This window comes from Mastigoproctus giganteus, chromosome 13, assembly GCF_048544385.1.
Source record: "Mastigoproctus giganteus isolate SK-2022 chromosome 13, ASM4854438v1, whole genome shotgun sequence".
Taxonomy (NCBI): domain Eukaryota; kingdom Metazoa; phylum Arthropoda; class Arachnida; order Uropygi; family Thelyphonidae; genus Mastigoproctus; species Mastigoproctus giganteus.
In genome coordinates, this window is record NC_143587.1 from 167,383,060 (window position 1) to 167,407,225 (window position 24,166).

The 24,166-nt window shown below is 38.9% G+C and overlaps 1 protein-coding gene across 1 annotated transcript in view; it reads left to right on the top strand.

Annotated features, from left to right (window-relative positions):
- Window positions 1–7,129: 7,129 nt before the first annotated feature.
- The window catches only part of LOC150076585 (uncharacterized), a 28,282-nt gene continuing 11,245 nt past the window's right edge, over window positions 7,130–24,166 (top strand). The window contains exons 1-2 of the mRNA XM_090387731.1: window positions 7,130–7,242; window positions 17,779–17,848. Coding sequence (XP_090243857.1) covers window positions 17,785–17,848 — 64 coding nt within the window. The 5' untranslated portion in view covers window positions 7,130–7,242; window positions 17,779–17,784. The remainder of the gene's footprint in view (window positions 7,243–17,778; window positions 17,849–24,166) is intronic.

Below are 24,166 nucleotides of genomic sequence, written 5' to 3' on the forward strand. Positions count from 1 at the left end.
GTTGTTTGTGAGAAAACGATTGTCTGGTATTCTGGTAGGTAAATGAACAATCTCTTCAAGATCATTAGTAATTGGAAAAGCTTCAGCATCTCGACAAGCTGGGTCGGTGTGACTAGAAAACGGAACCCAGCTGGAGTTGTGAACGTTAAAATCATCAAAGAAAATTACCTCGCTGTTAGGAAAGTTGAACTGGAGAAAGTCAAATTGCAAAGAGAGGAAGTCAAAGAGCTCGAAGTGATTATAGTGTTGGGAGAACGTTAGAGACTAGATGAATTTGACAGAATGAAGTATAGAGATTTTAAGCCAGAGAAGATCGAAAAGAGGAGATTCCAAATTACCAAGTCTCTGACAGGGAATATCGGAACGGACATATGCACAGATGAAAGGAATCACTTGAGGCGAAAGGAATCAAACAGGGAATAATTTGGGCAACTAAGATGAGCAGTAGTTGAATCAACCGATACTGATATTCTGTTAGAAAAGTACATAGACTGCAAGTGGAAATTGACATCGTTCAGATTAGAACTGAGACCACGCATATTTGTGAAATACACTAGGAAGTATTTGGGAAGTTTAGATCTTTTCGCAGATAAGCTTACTCCATTAGTTTGACAATTCATATTGTATTCAATATTAAGAAAAAGTAGGGGGGACATGCTGTATGAAGTAATGAAATATTTGGATATAGCGTACACATGGTAAGAATATACCCAGACCCTTGACATAACGTGGCATCGACAATGCCCCCACATACACACTGCTCTGTCTCCTTCCAGTCACTACCTGGCAGAATAGAGGTAGCAAGATTATACACTAGCTGATCCGGAAGCCTCCTAGAGAGTTACCAATAGGTTCGGTCCAGTTTATTAACTAGCGGCCGGCCTTCGAATACAGTTTTAGAGCTGTATACTCGAAATGTAAGGAAGATTGGATCTCGCCAGATGTCCATCATAACTTCAAAAGTAATCATCATGCAGTATGATTTCAAAAGTCATACTGCATGATGGAAGAGATGGGGAAGGAGACTAAACATGGGTTCCACCACTTCAAGCCTCCAATAAGCAAAATGGTCTTATTGCACCGGCTGATGAGAGTCATCTACCAACTAGAATTGCCTGGTAACACAGAGGGCGGCATTCCTCCATGTGGTGTGGGCGCCACACCTCGAACCGTGCTTATGTTGGTTCACACCTGCGAGGATCACCCACAGTGTGTTTGTGCATGGAGGTAGTCTGCGTGGGTAGCATAGTGGTATTGTAATCGTCCTCCCCACACCGGGTGGAAAAGGTACGGATTCGAATCCCGTCGATGACGCGAGGAACTTTAATGGGCTTTTTTCACTTCGTGGCTGAGTTAGTCGGTCTCAGGCGTAGATAGCAACGTTTTTTCGTCCAGAAAAACAGACAAATGGACCATAGAACACACGCAATTAACAGACATAAGATACACAGCAAGGCAGATGAATTTAATTATTCGGGTGGCCTAAAAATAATAGTTTTTTTTTTTTTTTTTTTTTTTGTGCATGGAGGTTACATCCAGGATTACTAACAGTCCCACCATCGTGAAGGTGTAAGCAGAGGATGTGGCTGTCACACACTGTCCGGACTTCGCCTAAATTGGGTTCAGGAGATGTTACTGAGCAAGGCAAAAAAAAAAAAACGGCAATGAAGTGCCATGGTTGCAACCCTTTTTGTTTTTTTTTTTTAATCGACATGAATAATTAAAATTTGCATAATGCGCAGCTATGTAAGGTGGTAGATCGATTTTTATTGGATAATCGGAATATGCATGCCTATTTATAAAATATTTGCCTTCGGCGACACTCTTCACAATAAAATGCTAATGAAATACATTTTGTTCTGTTAATTTTGTCGAGCAGTGTAGCCGAGCTTCTCGCTATGAAAAAGGCATCAGTATAATGGATCCCAAAATTGTTGACAGCAGGTTAAAAAACGAACAAGAATTGCCGAAGTTACTGGTGGTAACTTCGTCAGAAATACGTTGAGCGCCGTTGTAGCTCAAACGCCTCGCGACTTGGCTATTCTTGGGATTCTTGAATGCAGCTTGTTCGGTTGCGAGACATAGGTTCGTTGCACTCTGGACATTCAACGACAGGACAGCATGCAAAAAATCTAGGAAAAGAGAAAGCGGTTCTGATCCCATAATAAGTGGCAAAATCTGCTGAGAGGGGCTTATCGGCTCTTCTAGCTTTAGAATAGCTAGTAAACCTCTCTCAGCAGTCATTGGATTAGATGCAAATGCATATCTTGGCAATTTTAATCATTGGTGCATATAAACTCAGAAACGTGACTTCAGCAATGTCTTCTTAAAGCCAGAGTTATATGGATGGGATAGTTTTTGAAGTGAAACTTCTTTAGGCGCGCTCCAGTCAGTTTTCACATGGGTGTAATTTGCATCCGTGAAATTACAAAAATCGCCACGAAAATGCAACACGAAATGTTTCATCGCCCCCAACATTGTACGAAGCACGAGCGACGCGGAGCAGTACAAAGCTGCGAACAGACGCAACCAGTAACTTTACAGCGCGGCGTAACTCGCACTCGTGTCGCGTTTACGTTTTAAATCGCTATATCTCAGCTTCTAGCAGTCCGATTTTAAAAATTTAAAAGCCAAAATATTTCTTTCGTCATTCTCTATCGTATTTCTTAAAAATTTCGACGGAAAGAATTTATAATTCTACATGCCGAAGACTGATAATGAGCGTTGTAAGGTGTATGTGTTCAATGCGACCACCGAAACCACTTCCATTGAGTACAAATGAGAGATCTGTAAAACTTTTGTTTTACAGATCTCTCATTTGTAACATTGAATAATAAAAGTTAAGTGAAACTTCTTTGGAAGTTTCACTTAACTTCCGCTATGCGAGCTCAGCACACAATTTTTTTTCTCATGCGGTTGGCAGCCTTGATCCCAGAAAGCATTGCGACAATACAGGAGAAAGCAAGTTTGGAGCTGTGGGATATCAAATCTCCAGTTACTTCACAGAGATATTTTCAAAGGGATTTCCAGAAAGATTCACCAACGTAACCACCAAGGAGGTGATGGTTGAAACAGTTTCAAGGAATCGGCAGTGTGCTGCATCGGAAAGATCGCATTGGGCTAGCTTATCTGCAGATAAAGTTGCAGATAAATTCAGGAAGTGTTTACCCGAAGTTCTACAAAATCCATCCGCCAGGCAAATACCGCGAATAATATTGCACAGGTTGGTTCGCAAGAGAATCAATCTTTTTGGTTACATAGCGCAAATCATCCAGAAAATTAAGGCTCACAACGAGAGGAATTTGTTTTTCACATTCTCATCAGATTTTCATTTTCCAGAAAGGGCTCATCTTCGTATACACGAAGATGAACCCTTTTTTGGAAAATGTTTTTAGTGATGAAGCGGTATTCCCCCAACTTGATAAAGTTGACAGACACAATTTTCGCACATGGGAGTCTGAAAATGAACATGAGTGTTAGTCCATAGGCAAACGTGTGGTGTGCGCTGTTCTCAACCGGATGATCGGTCCATTCTATTCCTTGAAAACACTGTGAACTCCCCAAATTACCTAGATATGGTCGAATTACATGTTGCATCTCAGTTGGAAGATATGTAGCCACATGAATTCTATCAGCAAGATGAGGCACCACCTCAATGGAGTGGTGCAATTTCCTAACTGATAGATTGGCCGAGATTATCCCTTTCGATGGCCATAATTTTCCTCGGAAATCACACTTTTTTTTGTGAATTTCTTTGTGTGGAACTACGTAAAGGACAAGGTGTATGCAAAAAAGTTAACGTCACAGAGTTAAAAGAGCGGATTGAGCAGGCAGTGACTTCCATTTCTTAAGAGATGCTTCAAAACACCTGGAATGAAATCGACTACGCTCTTGACATTTTACGTGCTACCAGAGGTGCTCACTGAAGTACGCATAAAGGTTGTGTGATAATAAATTCTTTGAGTTGCTTTTTTACGTGCCGCCGCCCGTTTTATGATAACTATTACAATAAAATTTAAATCGAGCTTCATAATGAGGTGAATAATTTATGGACACCCCGTATTATCATTATAACACGTAGACAATGGCAATTCGAATATACGAATACGAATATAGAGAATGGCAATAAATACAGTACACTTCAATTATCAGGGGTGGTTGGGAAATGACAGTTCCACAGCAGCTGAACCCCGGCTAATCGGAAAATTAAGGAAAACTCATACATGTGATACAAATGAAAAAAAAAAAAATTAATTTATATAAATGCAAAAAAAAAAGATTACGCGGTGGGATGTGTTGTAATTTTCTTTTATAATTACCATCAAGGTAGCCAAGGCTTTTCTCTACAGGATTCAAAGCCAGATCTTTTCCATTTGGTGTGGAAGGACGGCGGTCGCAATCACCATCTTAGTTGCCTGGGAGGATATGATTCTACTTACAAATTCTAAGAAATGGGAAGAGAACAAAAAAGAAAGCAGGACACTGTCAGACGACACGTGAATCGCAAAGGTTAAATTTTTATTACAGAATTTTGGCTGGCTGCACCAGGCCATATGAAAATAAACGCGAACGATTGGTTGCCCATCCCTGCTTTCCAGGGCGGTGTATTTCAACTGGCCTTAAAGCAAACAACACTTCCTACCCGATATGTCGGGTGTCTTATCGTGCATGCTGCTGGCATGTAAGACGGTTACATGGGGAGGAAAACAGAAAAGGAACAGAATACAGTAGATTATTTTCAGTCTAGGTAGCAAGCTGCTCAACAGGAAGAAGACAGAGGGTATATCAGTGGATGTGAAGGTAATTTGTTTAGTTTGTTGTTGGTACAGTTCAACTACGTTCATAAAAGTGTTATTTAAACGTCTAAAGTTTTTCATGTAGTTAAGAGTGGCGAATATTTTATCATATTTTTTGTACGTCTTCTTTGGTTAGCCTTCCTTGTTTTCTTCGATGAAACATTAATGATAAAAGGCCACAGACTTGTGAAATTCGATTGTAATTAATTGTTAATGCTTGAGTACGTTACCAGCTTGCACGATGCTTGCCATACGCTACCGTTATTAGCACGCCTGCTCTCCTACTAAATATTCTTTAGGGAAAAATTTACAGCAGCCAATTCAAAGTTACTCGTTTTTACCTGTTCACTAATAAACTCGCTTGCCTTCATTGGAGAGAATTGGACGATATTTTTTTTTTGTCGTGTGAAATTTAGTTTCATAATAAAAGTCTCGGAACTGTAGTTTCCGCCACTGAAGGAATTTTAAACCCACTGTCGCTAGACTTTCAGCATTTCTATGTATTCTTCCAGATGATTTTCGAAGAAAATTCTTAAATTGAGCATCCATTATAAGGAATTCCTGCTAAATCGTATAGTATTGAACATTCAGAATGCACCCGAAATCATCGCCGTGCGTAGTCTATTTAAGCATTTTATGACTGCTTTTGTTCAAAATTAATCTAAAATACCCAATTTCCCCATCATCCCTGTGATCCTAAAATAGATTCGCCTAGTGGGATCGGTGGAGTATGACCATAAAATGTACGATAAACAGTGGCCAAGGTACAGAGTGCCAGTAATTCCTAGAACTGCATCCTTTCCCAGAGAGAGATCAACCGACCTCTCGTTGAGGGAAGTTCTACTTTAGATGGTATTTCCACCTTTAAGGTTCGAGGTAGACTGAACTGTTATTTTGATTAATTTTATTTAATAAAACAAAATCTACTTTTGTGTATAAGGAATTTTGCCACTTGTTATTATTAATAATATATTTACGTATTTTGTTTTTAATATATTTACGTATTTTGTTTTTCATTTATGGCACCTGATGCTAATTCTGCTGCTGCAGTCTTGATATAAGGTAATTACATCGGAAGATCGTGTTTTTCTGAAAAATTCGTGATGTTTATCACGAATTATAACCAACTTTTATCTAAATATACGAGGTTATTGATTTGCACTGTAGTTGAATGGATTAAATTGATTAGCTCATTTAACACCGCATTAAAATTAGCGTATTTATTCTGAAATAATTGGTTTCATATTGTTCAGAACAAAGCGTGGATTTGCAAACGTTGAGTGGGTAAGAAAGCGTTAACTCAGGGGACTGCAACGCCTAAAATGATAAATGAATTTGTCAGATTCCTATAAATAAAACATAATGATTTCATTTGGGCTTAAGTTTGACAAGAAATAAATATACCACTTCTAATATAATCTATATATGAAAAGAAACACTGATAGTCTTAAAACTATTGGAAATAAAAGCAATCACATTCAAAACCCGAAATTCTTAAAATTTATAAAAAAAACACTTGTGATCCTTCAAGTTGATCGTGATCCACAGTTTGAGAACCCCCCTCCCTTTAGTTTTTAAAACTGAAATATGCCGTTGATGTCGTCTCAGTTTTGCATATCCATTCGAGATCCCTGAAAGTACCTTCAAGTATCGAGGTTTCAGTTTAGAGGAATGTATCCGTTCCCGTGATTGTGTTTAGTTTTAATGATATATTATCCCCCCTCTCCTCATAAGTATCCCTAGAGTGTTTTCGCCACTTCTTACTCGTTTGTGAGCAGGCTTCCATCCTGCAATGGGTTGATAATGACTGCAGTTTACCTTATTAAATATTTATTGCCACTGTATATTGTGACCGTCGCACTTCTTTCCCCAGTGGCGATGATTTTTAGTTTCTAAATTAGCTCATTATAATTAGTGAATTAACATTTTCTCGATATTGTCATTAATTTAATAATCGCTACTGCGTAGTAATTGTACATTTAATTTGTGGATCCATTATTCATAATTACTGAGTGTTGAAATTACATTTTTGTCTTGAAATAGTACAATTAATCGCTCTTGAGCGCGACTGTGTACTCCACCATATTTACGACTCCACTACTGCTCTGAGAATCAATAATCGGGTATAGATTTAATCAGAAGAAAGCAAACTTTCCTTGAGAAAGTGGTAAGACCTGTTTTCGTGAGAAGGTGGCAAGACCGCTTCTTGTGTACATCCGGGATGTGAAGATGGGCGGAAACGTGTAATGAGAGTTTCGAATGCAGGCTGATTTATAGTGATAACTAGCTGAAATTTCGAAATGAAAACAAGGCTCAGGTGCCTCAAGCAATGGAAAACATTTATCAATCTTTGTTTAGGGCAGGTGTCATCGTGCTGTTTGTTCACATCCTGTCAGGTAGGCATCGAAAGCAGAGGGTTTGAACAACGGATCAGCGCAGCAACTATGTAAGTGAGCCTATACTTTTTAAGCTAAAAAAGGCCTTTTAATTTGCGCGTATTACTCTTAAATATAATTTCTTAAGGTGTGAAATAAATCTCTCTTAAAGAAAGATTTGTTTCATCTTTGAAAGGGGTGTTTGACCCACGGCATTATGCGATCGTGAGAATTGCTAACGATCAGGCAGAAATGCAAACCTGATTGCCTGCACTACTGCAGAATTGCAGTTCGTAGTTTATTTCTAAATTTCAATTTATAAACCCTACAGGCTAACTAATCAAACACATGGCCTATATATGCATTGTGTGTTTGTTTATTTATTTAGCAATTTTTAGTAGTTAGTTTTTAATTTATTATAGCTGCCGCTATATTTGTGTTTTCTATGACGCGCGCATTTACTTGTTCGGTGATGACTCCGTGCAGTCCTTGGTATCCCTAGCATCTTGCTTTCCAGGCTGCTGCTCCCTTCCAATAGAAGGAGTGCAAGAATCGCTTCCACCTCTGCCTGCGGCTACTTTAAACCCCTTCCTTCTACTGTCAATAGAAGGAAGGGGTTTAAAGTAGCCACAGTGCATAGAAGTCTTTGTTGCTTTTCTTGGCATTCTTCGCCAGAGACTTCTCATAATCTGTCTTAGCTTGCCTAACCAACTTTTTGACTTGATTACAGACTAATTTATATCTGTCATAGGCTTCTGTATCACCTGATAATTTACATGCGTCCCATGCACTTTTTTTTTTCTCTGCCTTGTGTTTCAATAATACCTCTGATATCAGTTTCGGTTTGAACAGTAGCACTTCTTGATATGAAAAGCCTGGTAGTTTCTTTGAAAACTTCCCTAGATGGTTCCCATTTTAGAATTTTCTGTTGGTAACATCATCAGTTGGTCCCAATAGAATTTTTAAAAACTGTCTGATATCACTGTATAGCAAAAGGTTTTCCTTTTACACTTAATAGTAGTTATGTCTTTAATTAACTTAAAGCACGTGAAATCGAGGTAAAGAATCTCCAGATAAAACATCCGCTGGGTGGATCTTTTACTGGAGATTCTTAATGAATGTAGAATCACTGCTGGCAACGAAATAAAGAGTACTGCTTTCTTTTGTTTCCTCTCTAATATGCTGCTGTAGAAAACATTAATCCAAGAAATCCACAAAGTCTTGCTAGTGTGTGAGTGACCAATCCTCAAATTCCAGTCGACATCTGGAAAGTTTGCATTAGTATTAATTTGCATTAGTAGAGGCATATGATGCAAGAAAGCAAGCTTATACCAAAAAAAAGTTACCCATTTCTCCCATCCATTCGCTCCAGAAGGTTTGTCCAGTTCCTCCTTGAATTTTTTTAGCTATCCACTTCCAGAACGACTGATGGAAGCTTGTTCCAGCAATCAACCACACGCTGGCTAAAGGCAAACTTCAGCACATCTATTCTACAACTGTCTTTCCTCAGTTTGAATCTATGCCCCTTCAGAATCATAATCTGAGCAAGCGGAAGAACCCCATCACCATTGAGCTTGCTCAGGCCATTCAAGGCCTTATACGCCTCAATCAGATTATCTCGCAGATGTCTACTCTCCATACGCTGCAAGTTGTAGAACTTAAGCCTTTCTTGGTAACAACAAGAAAGGCTTAACATCCCTATTTTATGTTACACTTTTTGGGAGATAAGAGCAAAAAGGGAAAGAGAACACATAAGCCAAGGGCTTTTTAGGGGTGTTCCCTTAGAAAACGATATGAATCTCAATTAAGTTTTGGTAATTCTGACAACGGACAAAACTTTTGCAACATAAATGCTATTTACAATTTTCTAACGTAACTTTAAATTGGTGCTACGCTATCTGCCGTCCTGAACATTATTATCAGTGCATGTAAAAGAAAACCTACGTTTATCGTATAGAGGTATGAGTTGTAATATAATTTTGTAGGAAACTCGCTTTCTAGCCTATTAATTTAGAGTATGTGATTGATATAAGTTCATATAATGAGTTAAGAGAAATTTCTTATTTCGGACCACTTATTCAAGACTGATATATAATCTATAATTAATTTTCCCTTGGAATCTCATTGTGGACCTTATCTACTTGGGCCAGAACTTCTCTCCCTGTTGTGAAAAAACTGATTGTACTTTACTGATATAATTTAATTTTCTTCTACAGTTAATGGTATTGTTTATATTCTGGCTTCCAAGCTTTTTGTAATGCTTGGAGCAAATTTTGGTGTATACTTTTTTAGTGCAAATTTTTTATAAACTTAGCGAAGAATTTTGAAGAAAATTATCGTAGAGATATGAGTTGTAATTAAATCTTGTCGTGAATCCACTTCTAGCCTAATAATTTAGAGCTTGTGGCAGATATTAGAGGATGCTAATAGAACAAGAAGTACATGGGGCTTGAGAGAGATATATCTTTACTTCCCAATTTACAAGTTATTTGTAATATTAGGACTATCTTGGTGAGCACTGAATTTTGAGAACTTAATGAATTTTGAATAAATTCATTAATATAGAGGTGTGAGAATCTAACCTTCACTGGAATTCATTTCCTGGCTTAATAACTTAGGATCTGTGGCTGATATCAGGAGATCTTCTTGTAAGAAGAAAAATGATTGTTACACATCGCAAGATGACACCGGTTTTTTATAACAATGATACCAATCTTATAATGGGGATTTATAGGATGGGAATATAATGGGGTATTAATATAATATAGTAGGTTTTATATATATATATATATATATATATATATATATATATATATATATATATATATATTTTTATAATGGGGATTATAAAAGGGAGATCAAAAGGTGACAAGAATAATGACAGACCAGTTAGTTTAACTTCTGTTCTGGGGTAAATAATGGAGTCACTAGTTGAAGAAGCTTTGCAGGATCATCTAGCCAAGACAACAGTAATAATTCAGACACAGCATGGATTTGTTAAGGGTAATTCTTGTCTGCCCAATTTGATTTGATACTACGATGTGGTTACAAAAGATCTGGATGCAAAAAAAATAATTTTGATATCATTTATTGGATTTCCGGAAAGCTTTTGTTGCACGTGGAAGTCTGCTTCACAAATTTGAGCAGTACAGTATAGCATTAAGGGCAAGTGCAGCTATAAAAGGTTGAGTGGAAGAAGACTGAGAGTGGTAATCAGTGGGCATCGGTTTTCGTGGACATTGTTGTTGTTTTACATATTTATCAATGATATTGATGAAGGCAGGCTGCCAGAGCAGTTCATGGGATTCTTGTCAATGGTATACAGGAATTTTGCTAGCAGCGATAAAGAGGTGATTATCCCCTTGTATAAGGCATCGGTTTTCGTGGACATTGTTGTTGTTTTACATATTTATCAATGATATTGATGAAGGCAGGCTGCCAGAGCAGTTCATGGGATTCTTGTCAATGGTATACAGGAATTTTGCTAGCAGCGATAAAGAGGTGATTATCCCCTTGTATAAGGCAATGGTCAGGCCACACCAGGCATTCTGTATACAGGTCTGGAGTTAGGAAGCTGCTCTACATCTTTTCTCCTCCTATTAGGAAGGATGTAGACCTGCTGCAACGAGATTGGCAAATGGAACAAAGAAGGATTTGTTGACTGCAGCCTAACCGCTGTACAAAAAAAAAAAAAAAACAATCGTTTTTGCGGTCGTAATAATAACTATTATTATTAATTTCTAAATGCGCAGTATTTAGTACAGCAGTTATACCGTGGTTGTATGCTGGGTAAGCCATCCGTTGATTGGGTTTCGGATAATGTCTTATATTCGCCTTTTCATTGCTGTTTGTTAGAGATGGAGGGAAATAAACGCAACACTGGAATTATGAGGTTGGATTTATTCACGGGTGCTGTTTTGGTTGTCTCTACCCTGGGGCGGACGCCAGTGAGGCTTATAGCAGGAATTTCGGCATGAGACCGCCAAAACGTTTGTTTTATTATGCAGAGTCTAGGCTGCGGCCAACAAACTCTTCAGGTGTTTCTACTGAATTAATACCAGCAAGTGTTACGCAATTTACCTTCTGAGTATCCTTTTTCATTGTATCCTCTGTCACCTTGTTATTGTATTAATTTCAGATAAGGGGTTATTATGCGTAGCGATACAGCTATTGGAAGAAAGAAATGTACTGTTATGCGAATGCTTAGCATTTTTTTCCTGTTCGAGGGTCAAGGTGTGTTTGTTTTTATTGCGGTCTCCCTAGTGCCCTCTAAAAGCTGCTGTAGCATCAGAAAAGACAAAAGGCTAAGGCCGGCAAGTATATGTAAGTATGTGTGTTGTGTTGAGTGCGGGCACCTGACCACTGTTGGAGAGTGATAAAACGTTTTTGAGCTTGACCAGAACCCATGAAGACTACAACGCTTACAAAAAAAGAACCTAACCTACAAAAAAAAAAAAAAAAAAAAAAAGAACTGGCCTGTTTCTTAAAGCACTTCCTTCAATACAGCTTCGTCTAAAAGGCTTGAACAGTCTAAAAGAATCAATAGCAACAAAAATGCCAACTTCCCCATGAAAGAAACCTTATTTAGGGAATGGACGAACAGTACCTTCGGAATGTATACAGATCCTAAATTAAAGTTTAACTCGCCCGCAGCGGACAATACCAGTTCGCTGGTAAATTTCATTAACAACGTGCTTCCATCCGGATTCAATCTTTGTATTAGACCTCGCCTAACAGAAATCGCCATAACAAAAGAAAATAATTCCGGCATTAAATAGTCTCCCAAATAAATCCACTTATGGCCCTGATGTGTTTCTCCTCTTCATCATGAAAGTAAGCAGTCAATTTATCATTCAGGTCACATTTATCATTTGTCTTGCTATACGTATTTAGAGAACCCTTCACACTGGAGTTATTCCTGAAATATGGAAACATTATATTCTAAAACCCCTGCCTAAGTCAAACATCTTAAAGACAAAAAGTACTTTAAATCCCATCTCTATAAGCTGCAATTTAATAAAACTGTTCGAGAAGACTCTGCTGCCAATTCTTGTCGTATATTGTTTTCGGAAAATATCTCCGTATTTACACACTGTGATTCCAACGAGATAAACAGACAAATTTAGTGGACACCCTATTTCGGAACCAAACGACACTGAACACCAAAGGACAGATTGATGTAATCTTTTTAGACATTAAAGTTGCTTTCGACAATGCCTCGATCAGTGCCTTGATGACAATACTTGAAAGATATTTTAGAATACAGGGAGACTTAAATCCTCGTTTCCATTCTCAAACAGAAGCATTCGAGAGTTAAACAAGGGACCTTCCAATCGAACAACATCATCTACAGAGGAGTCCCCAATGGTGGCGTCCTTTTTGCCCTATGAATGTCAAAAACTGTTGTTTATGATTTTCATAAATGACATCGATGAAGGGATAGAGGGCGTGGTGTCTAAATTTGCATATGATGTAAATATTGGAGTGTTGTTAATGATCACCCCCAAGCAGAGCTTCTTCAGAGTGACCTGGTGACCTTCAGAGTGACTTTGACTTCAGGGATGGTCAGAAAAATGGCAGCTATGCTTTAATCCAGCAAAGTGTAAGGTATTACACCTGGAGAACAGTAATCCCAAAATAACTTATACACTTGGTGAAGTTGAACTAAAGCCAGCAGTGGAGGAAAGGGACTTGAGTTGTTACGGTAGGGTCCCACATGAAGTCCTTTGAGCATAGTAGACAAGTTGCAAGGAAGGCCAATGGTGTCCTATCGCTGATTTATCGAACATTTCCTAGTAGAGATAAGAACGTCGTAATCCAATTACGCAAGGCTATCGTTAGACCACACTTGGAATGCTGTGTATGCAGACCTCACCTAAAGAAAGAGATTGTGCTTCTTGAAATGGTCCAAATCAAAATCTGCCAAAGATTTCCCCGCTTTAGATTGTCATTTTTTTTATATAATCAATAAGTAGAAGAAATGTTGGTAGGTTTATTTCTCTTCTTTTCTCCATAATCTCTTGTAATGAGAAAATGGCCTCTATTGTATTTCTTCCTTTTCTGAACCCACATTTGTTCTTCTAAAAATTGCTCAATATATTTAAGTTTATTCTTTAGTATATTAGATATACTGTACAGCAGTGTTATCAATCTGCGGTTGTTAGGGTTATTTCGGGAGCCTTTTTTTGTGTAAATTGATTACTATTCCTCTTTCCCAATCTGTTGCTTATGCCATAAGATGTTAAATAATTTTAATAGTGCGTTTTTAGTAAGGCGACACCAAATTTAAATAGTTCTAAGTTCAAATTTTTATCACAGATCATCTTCCCACTCTCCCTAGTTTCAGGGTTATACCATCTTTTGGAACAGTGTTTCTTCCATTCTCCTTGAGAAATTGAGTTGGCTTTTATATGGTCATCTGTGTCTAATTGTAATTTCTTAATTTTGAAACATGTACACTGCTGTGCCATTAATATCCGGACACATGCCTTTTTGCTTTCATGATTGCTTTCAATCTTCCCAGCATACCCTCAACAAGCTTTTTATAAATGTCAGGTGATATATTCCTCCACTCGGCCTTTAACGCAGCCACCAGTTCAGCTTTGTTCTTTAGGCGATCTCGACGTTCACGTACCCGACGATCCAATACATCCTAAAGATGCTCGATAGGGTTCAGAGCAGGGGCAGTGTACTCTGGGCTGGACAATCCAACTTTTCCACACCTATATCCTCAAACAACTCTGTTACGACCCGAGAAGTATGACATGGTCTTACTTATACAGCCTGCCCCGAAGTATTGCCATAATTTGGAAGTGTATAATTTGACAGGTTGTCCAGGTATTGCACAGCATTCATGGTTTGTCGATAACGACTAATGGGCTCAAGCCAAACTATGAAAGAAGCCACATACCGTGACACTGCCTCCACCAAACTTCATGTTTTGGAGGATACAATCAGGAAGGAACTGTTCCCCTGGCATTCGCCACACCCAGGAACGGCCATTTAGACTGGTACAGTGCGAACCTAGACTCGTCTGTCCATAGAACTGCTTTCCACTGCTATACAGTGTCCAGGATTTGCTCTCCTTACACCATGTTAATCGGTGTCTATTATTTGTTGAGGTGATCAATTCTGTTGAACGTGTAATCTTGCATGCTCACTTTTGGAATTGTCTGTCAAAGCCCGATGTGCATATTTATACCAGTTTCTGCGACATGTTGCGTTCATAGGACCTGTTTCCCCATCCATGGAGGGCTGTCCGGATATTAATGGTAGGGCAGTGTATATGTGAGCAGACCTTTTCAAAAATGAAATTTGTAAAATCAAAAATACGATCACTTCTAACTGACCCGCATTGACCTGACTTTTTAAGAACTGGAAGCGGTACTTTAAAACCCGATATTACGAAACTTAGTCACACTCTACAACCACGTTCATCGCATTAATTATAATTTTGTTGTTTTACTAACTGTATTTTAGTGATTAGTACAATAAATAAGTAATAATTAAAATTTGATAAAAACAAAGTGATATTTTTATATTACATATCCATCGATTTATTTTTTTAATTTGTAGATATAAAATATATTTCTCGGCATAACATTACAGTTATGCAGTGAATGAGTTTTTCTGTAATAAGGAATATTCTCCGGCCCACCAAATATTCCAAAATTTCATATGTGGCCCGCTTCTCTAAACAAATCTGAGTACAATATTGTTCTGTAAACAGAACAAAACAGTTTTCATGTGCAGTTCCCTCTCTCAACAAAAAGATAGAATTCGTGCTTGATGTTGCTTAAATTGAAGTCTGCGCAGCTCGATGGAGTCCAGCCCAGCTGGAATAATCAATCTTAGCACCAATAACAAACTGGTATAGGTATAGGTATGTTGAGGGTCTGACGGCTCCGGGGATTTCTCCCATCTCCGCGTATGTTCTTTGTATCGAGTGACAGTACCCTGTCTATGCCAGAGGTTTAAAAATAATGTATGGGTCATGCGGTATGTAGTTTGTTGTGCCCATTGTTCATCCGGCCTGTTGGCCGCCGGGCCCCCAGTGGGACCCAGCGTTACCATACCTAGCGACGGGGACGCCGGCCGGGTGTACCAAGAGACTAATTATACTCTGGCAGGTCCTGCCACTTACTTTCCTGGGATTTCGGTGACGAGGACCTAAAATAAAGGTTGGAGTTATCGCTAAGTTGGAGTTATCGGTTTAAGTAAAATTGCATTTAGAAAGCGCTGCGTGGGGTTTTACGCTGAAAGAACTATTTCTAGAGAGCCTAAAAGGTCGGGCAAAATTTGATGTGATTTAAATTTGGACATGTGGGGCAGTCGCTGTACAAGAGAAAGTGTTGGGAGGGGGGGTGAAGACTGGGGGGATGAAATAGGAAGAAGAGGGGTCGGATAGAGAGGTGACTCCCCCATTTTCAGTGGGGCATGCCCATGCCCCACCAGAGTGAAAATATGGGGAGGCGAGGAGAGGAGAAGAGCAAATACCCCCTCCCCTCCCCCTCCCCGAAAAAAAAAAAAAAAAAAAAAAAAAACCGCACAAGGGAGTGCAGTTTTGGGTCGATAGTAGGCCATTCAAATCATCCTCAAGTCTTGTCTTTCTGTGGTATGGTGAGTTTATTGCTTGTGTTTTTTTTTTTTTTTTTTTTTTACTTGTTTGACCTCCTGCATTCTTCCTAGTTGGGTTGCCTTTGGTATATTTCTATCATTGTTTTCCTTCTAGAAAATAGATCCTGGGCATATTGACTGAGTGCCTTGTAGTCCTCTTGAGTGTCTAGCAGTCTGGGTTCTTGGTTGTCTGGGATATATTGGATTGACGTTATTAGCTGTAGTCGCAGGTCGTCATACAAATCGCACTCAAACATTAAGTGTCTCCAGGACTCCGGGTTGCCACAGGGACAGTCCGCGTTATTTATGATACCAAGTTGGTGAAGTTTAGCTTTAAACGGGCCGTGTCCTGTAAGGAGGAAGGTGGTATTTCGACCAGGGTGAAACCACACTGGCGCCTTAGGGTACAGCTTGGTGACAGTGGGGAGGAATCTTCTGGTCACTGCACCTTTTTCTGTGTTGCTCCATCTCCTCTCTGCCAAATCTGGATGAGGTGGTCGGTGATTCTTCTCTTCTCATAGTTGCGGTCATTAGTGATGTCAGTGGTGAGGTCATACATCGTAACCGATGTGTTTCTGGCAAGATGGTAGAGCAGACCACAGCGGGTAGCTTCGAGATCCAGGGGTAGAACTCCTACCAGGACTTGGAGGGCAGCCGTGCTAGTTGTTCTAGTTGCTCTCGACATGGTAAGGAGGATGGTCCTCTGAATGGTTTCGAGGATCCGTTTATTCACTTCTAGTGCCGCCCTCGCATACCAGACAGGGGAGCCATATGTGATGGCAGGGATGAAGAGAGCTTTGTAGTACAAAGACAGGGTAGTACGTCTGAGTCCCCAGTCCCTGCGAGTGACTCTAGCGAGGAGGGCCGCGTATCTTCTTATCTTTTGTTTAATATATTCTAGGTGTGGTTTGAAATTTAATTTTCTGTCCAAGATTATTCCTAGGTATTTAATCTGTTCGCACAGCTTAACTGTTTTTGTTCTCAATTTTAATTTGTGGTGGTCTCCTTAAGTCTAACGTACCTTTTAGCAGCACCGAATTTGTCTTGTCGGGTGCTAGTTTGAGCAAGTGTAGCTTCGTCCAATCTAGCAGCTTTTGCAGGGCATCATTTGCTTGGATTTCTAAGGAGGATCTGCTGTCAGCCTCGATGGTCAAGATCAAGTCATCTGCATAGGCCTGGGCCTCCACACCACTCAGATCCATGGCGAGGAATTCGTCCAGGACAAAGTTCCACAGGAGCGGCCCTAGGACAGAACCTTGGGGGCAGCCCCTGCGGACTGGGCGACTGAGGCATTTATATGGTGTGGTAACTTGCACTGCTCTATCAGCCAGGTAATCCTTCATGCAATAATAAAGATTCAATGGAAGGTTGGCAGCTCTGAGTCTCGCCAAGACGCTCGGCCACCAGAGGGTGTCGAACGCCCCAGCGAAATCCACTGCGATGACGAGGAAGTATTTCCTTTTACAATGGGCGACTCTAGAGAGGAGGTTCTGTATTGCTTCGATAGTGGATTTGCCAGGAGTAAATCCGTATTGCTTTGTCATGTTAGGATTTGCTTCATTATAATGCCTTGTGATTCTTGTATGTAGCAGCCGTTCGAATATTTTACTGAGGGTTGGTAGCAGGGCTATGGGTCTGTAGGAACTAGGTGTCTCTGGTAGCTTTGTTGGGATTTTTAGGATCAGTTTTAAATTTGCTTTTTTCCTTTTTGCACATTCCAAGGTCACGGATTCTGGGGGAATGAGGACCACACATTTGAAAAGAAGATCGTCGTGTTGGTAATTATTATGGAATCGCCAAGTTGATATAATGATTGTCAACTTGAATTTTCTTTGACTCCAGAAGTTTGTGAGCAACTTCAGCAAACTCTATATTTCTAATTAAATGTAACAGCACAATTCCGCTTATGTAAATAAACTTCCAAAATTTGAGGATATATTGCGCATAATTATACATTAATAATGCACAATTTTCATTTTATTCTTTTTCAGTGAAACATGGCGTATGAAAAGTTGATTTTTGCATTGTCTGCCGGATTTCTTGCTGCTGTTGTTGCAGATGGTAAGTGGTTACCATCTAATTAGAATTTTTCATATATGATATGAAAAAAGTATGAAAGGGAACGGGTAAACTTATTGTGAGATCATTGATTTAAGAAATTGCTCCCGAAGAGATTTCAATGATTGCTTGGTTGATTTGTATGATTTAGATTTTTGTGTTTCACTCTAATTTATGTTATTCCTTCTTTCGGTATCAAACGCAGTTCCCTAATTAAATAATAATAAAACCCTGTTATATTAAGGCCTCTTTAGGTTTAACTTGCAACTACCTACATGCAATATATATGCATAAATTTCCTGTGGCCTGTTTTCATGTTTTGCAGGACGAAAAACCAAGTTTCGGGGGAGAAACTTTGCTCTCCTTCCCCGAGACAGTAATTTAGCCATGGAAAGATAAAAGCCCATAAAAGTTCCTCGCTTTATTAACAGTATTCGAAACCGGTCCTCTTCCACCCGGTGATAAATTCCTACTGATAAATAAAAAGCAATTTATTCCATTTTATTTAGCAGTAAAATTAAAATTTTAAAAAGAAATTCCAAAAAAATTTCCGATCGAATTTCAGAATGTCATTTATATTATTTTTTAATTAACAAAAATACGAAATGACAGGGGAAATTCATAGACATCGGCGAAAAATTCAAGAACGAAATCAGCGATATAGAGCTTGGCATGGTGATGAAAAAGCGTCTTAAATGAGTACTATCGAAGGGAGCTGAGGGAGAGATTTTGTAATTACTTCAGCATTCATCTTTAATTCTTTTCAGAAAGTTTGGGTGCTCATTCCACCCCTGACTTGTATTGATACAATGTTCAGATGAACAAAAACACAAATATATCGTCACACTGCTGACATCGATATTCAGATGAATGAAAGTTGTAACAGATAAACTGATTAACGCCATTAACATCTGTTTTCGAATGGCAACAAATCCTATCGAGACCAGACGTACTTTCATCGTACTAATTTCCTTTTATTAACCAAACAATCACACGGTGTCCTTCACATTGCCAACATGTTGCACCATAGCCGCAAGGCCATGGTGCAACCTGTAGGCAATCTTCAGGAACAATCTCGTCAGAGCTGATGCTGATCGTGCATGCACACGACAGTTTTAAACTTGAGTGTGCACTCCGTCATTTAGTACAACTTTCGTTTACGGGCTTTAATAGCAGCTGAAAAACTGCCTAAAATTAGCAGCTGTCCCAGGGCTAGACCAGTTGCGTACAATTACAGAGCAGCAGATTTCCTCATCCATTTCCTGTATGACTCGCATAATCTGAATACTTTGTTGATGGCAGCTGTTGTTGGCACATAGAGATGACCTCAGATTTTATATATTTTAATTATAGTTATAATATAACTATACAGAAGAGGACCAGTAATATTATAATTATGTATATAATTATAATTAAAAAGAAATAAATTCCTATTCTAAAAGGAATCGGATCAAAAGCTTGTTTAGTCTTTGAGTTATTCAAGTTCAAAGATCGTCACGGACAGAGGAACGTATGCAAATATTAGATTTATAATTCAAGTGTATTCTGGAACGTGCTCATTCCACCCTTGACTTTGTGGGGGGGGGTTGACTGATTGAAAAATCTATCTCTATTTATCCCTGGCTGGGTCGCCAATTGTGGGGGTGGCGTTTCTTCTTATATATATATTTATATTACTTTTTATTTTGTTATTATTTGTTATTTATATTCCCCACTTTGCATCTGATTGGTTATCTCACAGAAGAATTCCGGTTCTGTGGGAGTTCCTATATTAGTGCACTCCTCCTTTGGGTTTTGCTGTGTGTTCAGAAATGACCAAACACTATTTGCATTAAGTAAAATACAATCAGTTTATTATACATACTTACAAATAAAAGATAAGACAAATCATTACACATTATTCACTTCATATATAGGTACAAGGCATGGATCACGTTCCTGGTCATTAGGCTCTCCCATCCATCATCTTCTTCTTACTATAGGCCCACTAACATCTCGTACAATCAGTTTAATTTAACTCTTTCTTAATTACAATTGACATTTATTATTTATATATTTATATCTTTCTTTTTCATACCTATCTAGCACAATCCTACATTCTTCTTCATGGTTGATACAATTCTTCTTCTGGAATTATGTCCACTCTACAAACTATTCTATTCTATTCTATTCTATTCTCTCCCCAGTACTTTAAAGTTACATGTTAATGAAATATACATGGGATTATTTATTTCTTCATTCCCTCAGGTAAACTTCAGCATATAGCGACTAATTTCTCTACTTCAGTAACATTATATAAATAACATACAACTGTACCTGCTCTATAGGCTAACCCGTCCAAAATTATTACTTTTACTCCATTAATTGATCGGTAAATAGACCACAACTGTAAATCATCCTTCATTAAACTATTTCTATGATATTTCCTTACTTATCTATACCTTAACTTAACTCTTAACTGTATGCTTCCCTAAATCTCCCTTAATATTTATCTATCTTCCCTGCAGTCTTTTGCAATTACATAGAGGTAAATTCGTTGTTTAACCACTTACTTCTGGGGATTTGGATCTTACCGCTAATACAACGTGTGGCCTGTGACTTTCTGCTCTGCATCGGGTCCTCCATTGGTTTGGGAACGTTCATCTGGAATTCTAAACTTTGCCAGGGACACTTTCCGCTTTGACGATCATCCTGGTGTCGTATCCTTCTTTGCTGTGCCGGATCATTCTGTAGGAGCCGCTTCTCATCACTTTATTTCTACAGGACGGTACAGTTTTCTTCTGTTAGCATTATCTCGCTGTCCTTCTTTCAAATATATTTCTCGGTGGACGCTTTCGGACTTCTATGTTCCATCTCGAGAAAGTTCCCCTTTCTGTAACTCATCTATACTTCATTAAAACTATCAGAATTTAGTGAACTCACCATAACTGGTTCTACTGGTGGATCGCTTCCGGGGACTGTTTCCTGGGCCTATCTTTCCAAAAAATCACTCTCGAAGAAAAACTTTATTATCTCCAAAAAAAACTTTATCACATCTCGAAAAATCATCTCCGAAAAACTTCATCACATATCTAAAACATCTTATCACCCCTCTTCACACCCTTTTGCACGCGCTCTTCCCCTTTTATTTCCCAAAACCTAGTAACGCCCCTCCTTTCCTCGACCAATCATTTCTATCTGACCATCATCGTCCCCTTCCGGTGTAGAGATAACTTCCGTTTCTAGAGAATTCTCGAATATTCTGGAAATGACCAGAATTTCGGAGCTCAGACTCCATCCGGAAAACATCTGCGTCCATTTTCTTGATTCGTCTCGCATTATTATAAAATGACCACACCTGCTCTGTTTGCAGTAAACAAGAACGCCCCTGCTGGTACCCCTATTGTCATCTCTGGACCAAACCGTCCCTTGCCATACTATCAGTTGACCCCCCCACTGTTCCGTCTTGCTATCTTCGCTTGCTATTTCCGGTGTGGGCACTGATCGTATATCTGTTTCTAATGTTTTTCTTCAAGGTATATTTGCTTGTACATTAAATTTAACCTTCTCTTAAATTAATTCCATTAGCGCGAGACCCATTATCTTAAACAATATTAGTGACTTTAAGTGTTTTCTTTTGTGGTTTACAATATCACTATCTAGCGTTCTTTCTTAAATTATATTTAAATTTAACTTGTAAGACTTTGTGTCTTACAATCGTCAACCCTTGCCAGAAAAATTTATGCATGTGTAAATTTTTCTATTCTAATACACCCTTTCCCGTAATTTTGGTCCACTGTACATCTATTTACAGATCCCCTTTATACACTACTACTTATGCTACAATATCCTCTGATGCCAAAATCACCCGGATGAAGCCTGCCATAATGAATATTTTTAAAGAGTATCTATATTCATTGGAAATTTAAATTACTTAACACACTGCTAAATTTCAGAACTATACTAATCCAATGTCTACCTGTTTATCTCCCAATAGCTGTATGTGACCCTCTTAGTGTTCTATATACAAATATATACATATACACATTCTAAATATATTAGGCCTCACTAAATCTACTCCCATCCCATATTTTCATCGAATAAACCTCCTAAATACATCTGCTGCATCCTGTTTATTTCCTCCAACTTGTGGACCCTTTCCCTAGTGGAATTTTCTGTTCTGTGTTTCCACAATCCTTCGATTCCTTTGAGCTCTGTTGTTTCCTTTAATTGGTTGCGATTCTCTTCATTGCCACTTTCTTCCACTTTATTTGAAGGTTTGCTATCTTCATGTCTCTCTTCCCTTCGAGACGTTTTCTTTCCAGAATTTACATTAACCCTTTCTCTCATTTCCAAGACTCCCACGTGTAACATCCTTCCACTTTCTTGGCACTTTCCCTCATTAGTCCTATTAGTTTTGTTCCTCTTCTTTAATTCCCTTAATTCTTCTTGAGCAATCAGAACCTTATCAATAGCGTTTGCCTTACGCCTTTTTGATTCCTTCACACTCCTTCCCTTTGAAGATTTCCCTCTTTTTGTCTCATACTTGGCTCTGCCGCCTGCATTTTGCCTTCTATCTACTTTAGGACTCACAGCGGTATCACTACCGAAGGTAATGCTGCACCTTCCCAGATCTATCTGGGCGCCTAATTTCTTTAGTAAGTCCGTTCCTAGTATCGCGTCATGTCGACAACTGTTTACCCTGTTTGCCACTAAATATGAATGGGGCACCATGTTTTCACATCCCTGTAGTTTTATCTTGTCTCTAACTATATAATCGGTGTGAATTTCTTCAGCACCTACCCCCTCTACAAGAAATTCGCGGCAACATCTCACATCTCCCTTATTTGACCCTTTGCAATATCTGATGAGGTAATCCCACATTAAAATAGACCTTGAGGCTCCTGTGTCCACAAGAAATTTACCTGGTATCCCACCTAAGCTGCCCTTTACATATAACAGGTCGTTTCTCCTGCCATTATCATTTACAGCACCTATAGATATCTTTTTTCCTTTGGCTGTGTTTAAGTGTAATGCTTGCTTCTCCCAGCGGGTGTGTCTAAAAGATCTATGTCTTTTAACTACGGCATTGTTAATGCGCTCTCGTTCATTCCTGTACTCACCATGTTTAGCGCAATGCCTTTCCTCCCTGTGCTGGTCCATGTTTCTGGGGTTTTTAAAGTGTGGGTACCTGTCTCGTTCCCAATACTCTCCCCTTTCCCAGTTATTGCTAGCGCCCCATCTTACTTTGCAGTCGCGGGTCCAATGGTCGGTGTTCTGGCACCTATAACACCATTTACGACCCCCATCCTTGTCTCTCCCCTCGTTTGTTTGTGAATTTAATTCTCTACCCAATCTTTGTTTCACTTCAGCTTGTTGCTGATCTTCCCTAGCATCATTGCTTAATGAGAGCCTTTCCATCATCCATTCCATCTTCCTTTCGATGCTATTTAAATGTTTAGATAACCCTTCGATTTCACTTCCCCACTCCCTTGATTCTTTCCCTGTTTCTGGCAGTTTTTTGTCGGTTATCGCGTTTATCTCCTTTGCCCCCGTATTTCTACTAAAGTTTTCAAGCATTTCCTCCTCTAATGAGAGGTTGTATGCGTCTGTTAATGTTTCGGGTTTTTTCCTTAGTACTTCCTTTTTAAAATTATGGCGGAGCCCTGTGATAAATTGCCCTGTTAGTATCTTCTCGAACGCCTGTTTCTCCGATTCTGCTGTTTCTGTATTTAGTTTTAAATTTAGAAGGCGCTGGTGGAATTCGCTTACTGTTTCGCGAGTGGTCTGCGTGTATCCTCCCAATTTTCCTATGCTGGTTAACAAGTCATTCTTTCTCCCAAATAATTTTCTTAATGTTTCAGTGAATCTGTGTAGCGTTTCTACTTCTTCTGCCACTGTGGCCTGCCTGTATTTTTCTAATGCCTGTCCTTCTAATTTAAATTCCCCTATAGTTATGATATCTAGATCACTTAACCCTTCTTTATCCTTAATTAGATTTAATTTATTAATGAATTTTTCCACTCTTTCGCCCGATTCCCCCTTAAATGGTTTCAAATACTCACTGTATTTGATTTGCCCTGACCCCTTTGCTACCATGCTTACCATTCTTACCTCTTGATCTTCTTGGCCTTCATATTCACTGTGGCCCCCAATATTTTCACAATCCTCACCACGTCTCCTACCCTTTTTTGGCATTTTTATATTTATTACTCTCTAGCTATCAACTTTAACTAATCAATAAGTCTGCCGCTTAATCGTTATACAATTCCTTAACTATATTAGATAATCCAATTCGATCTACCATTAACGTTTACCTGCTTGATCAATAATCAATTTGCT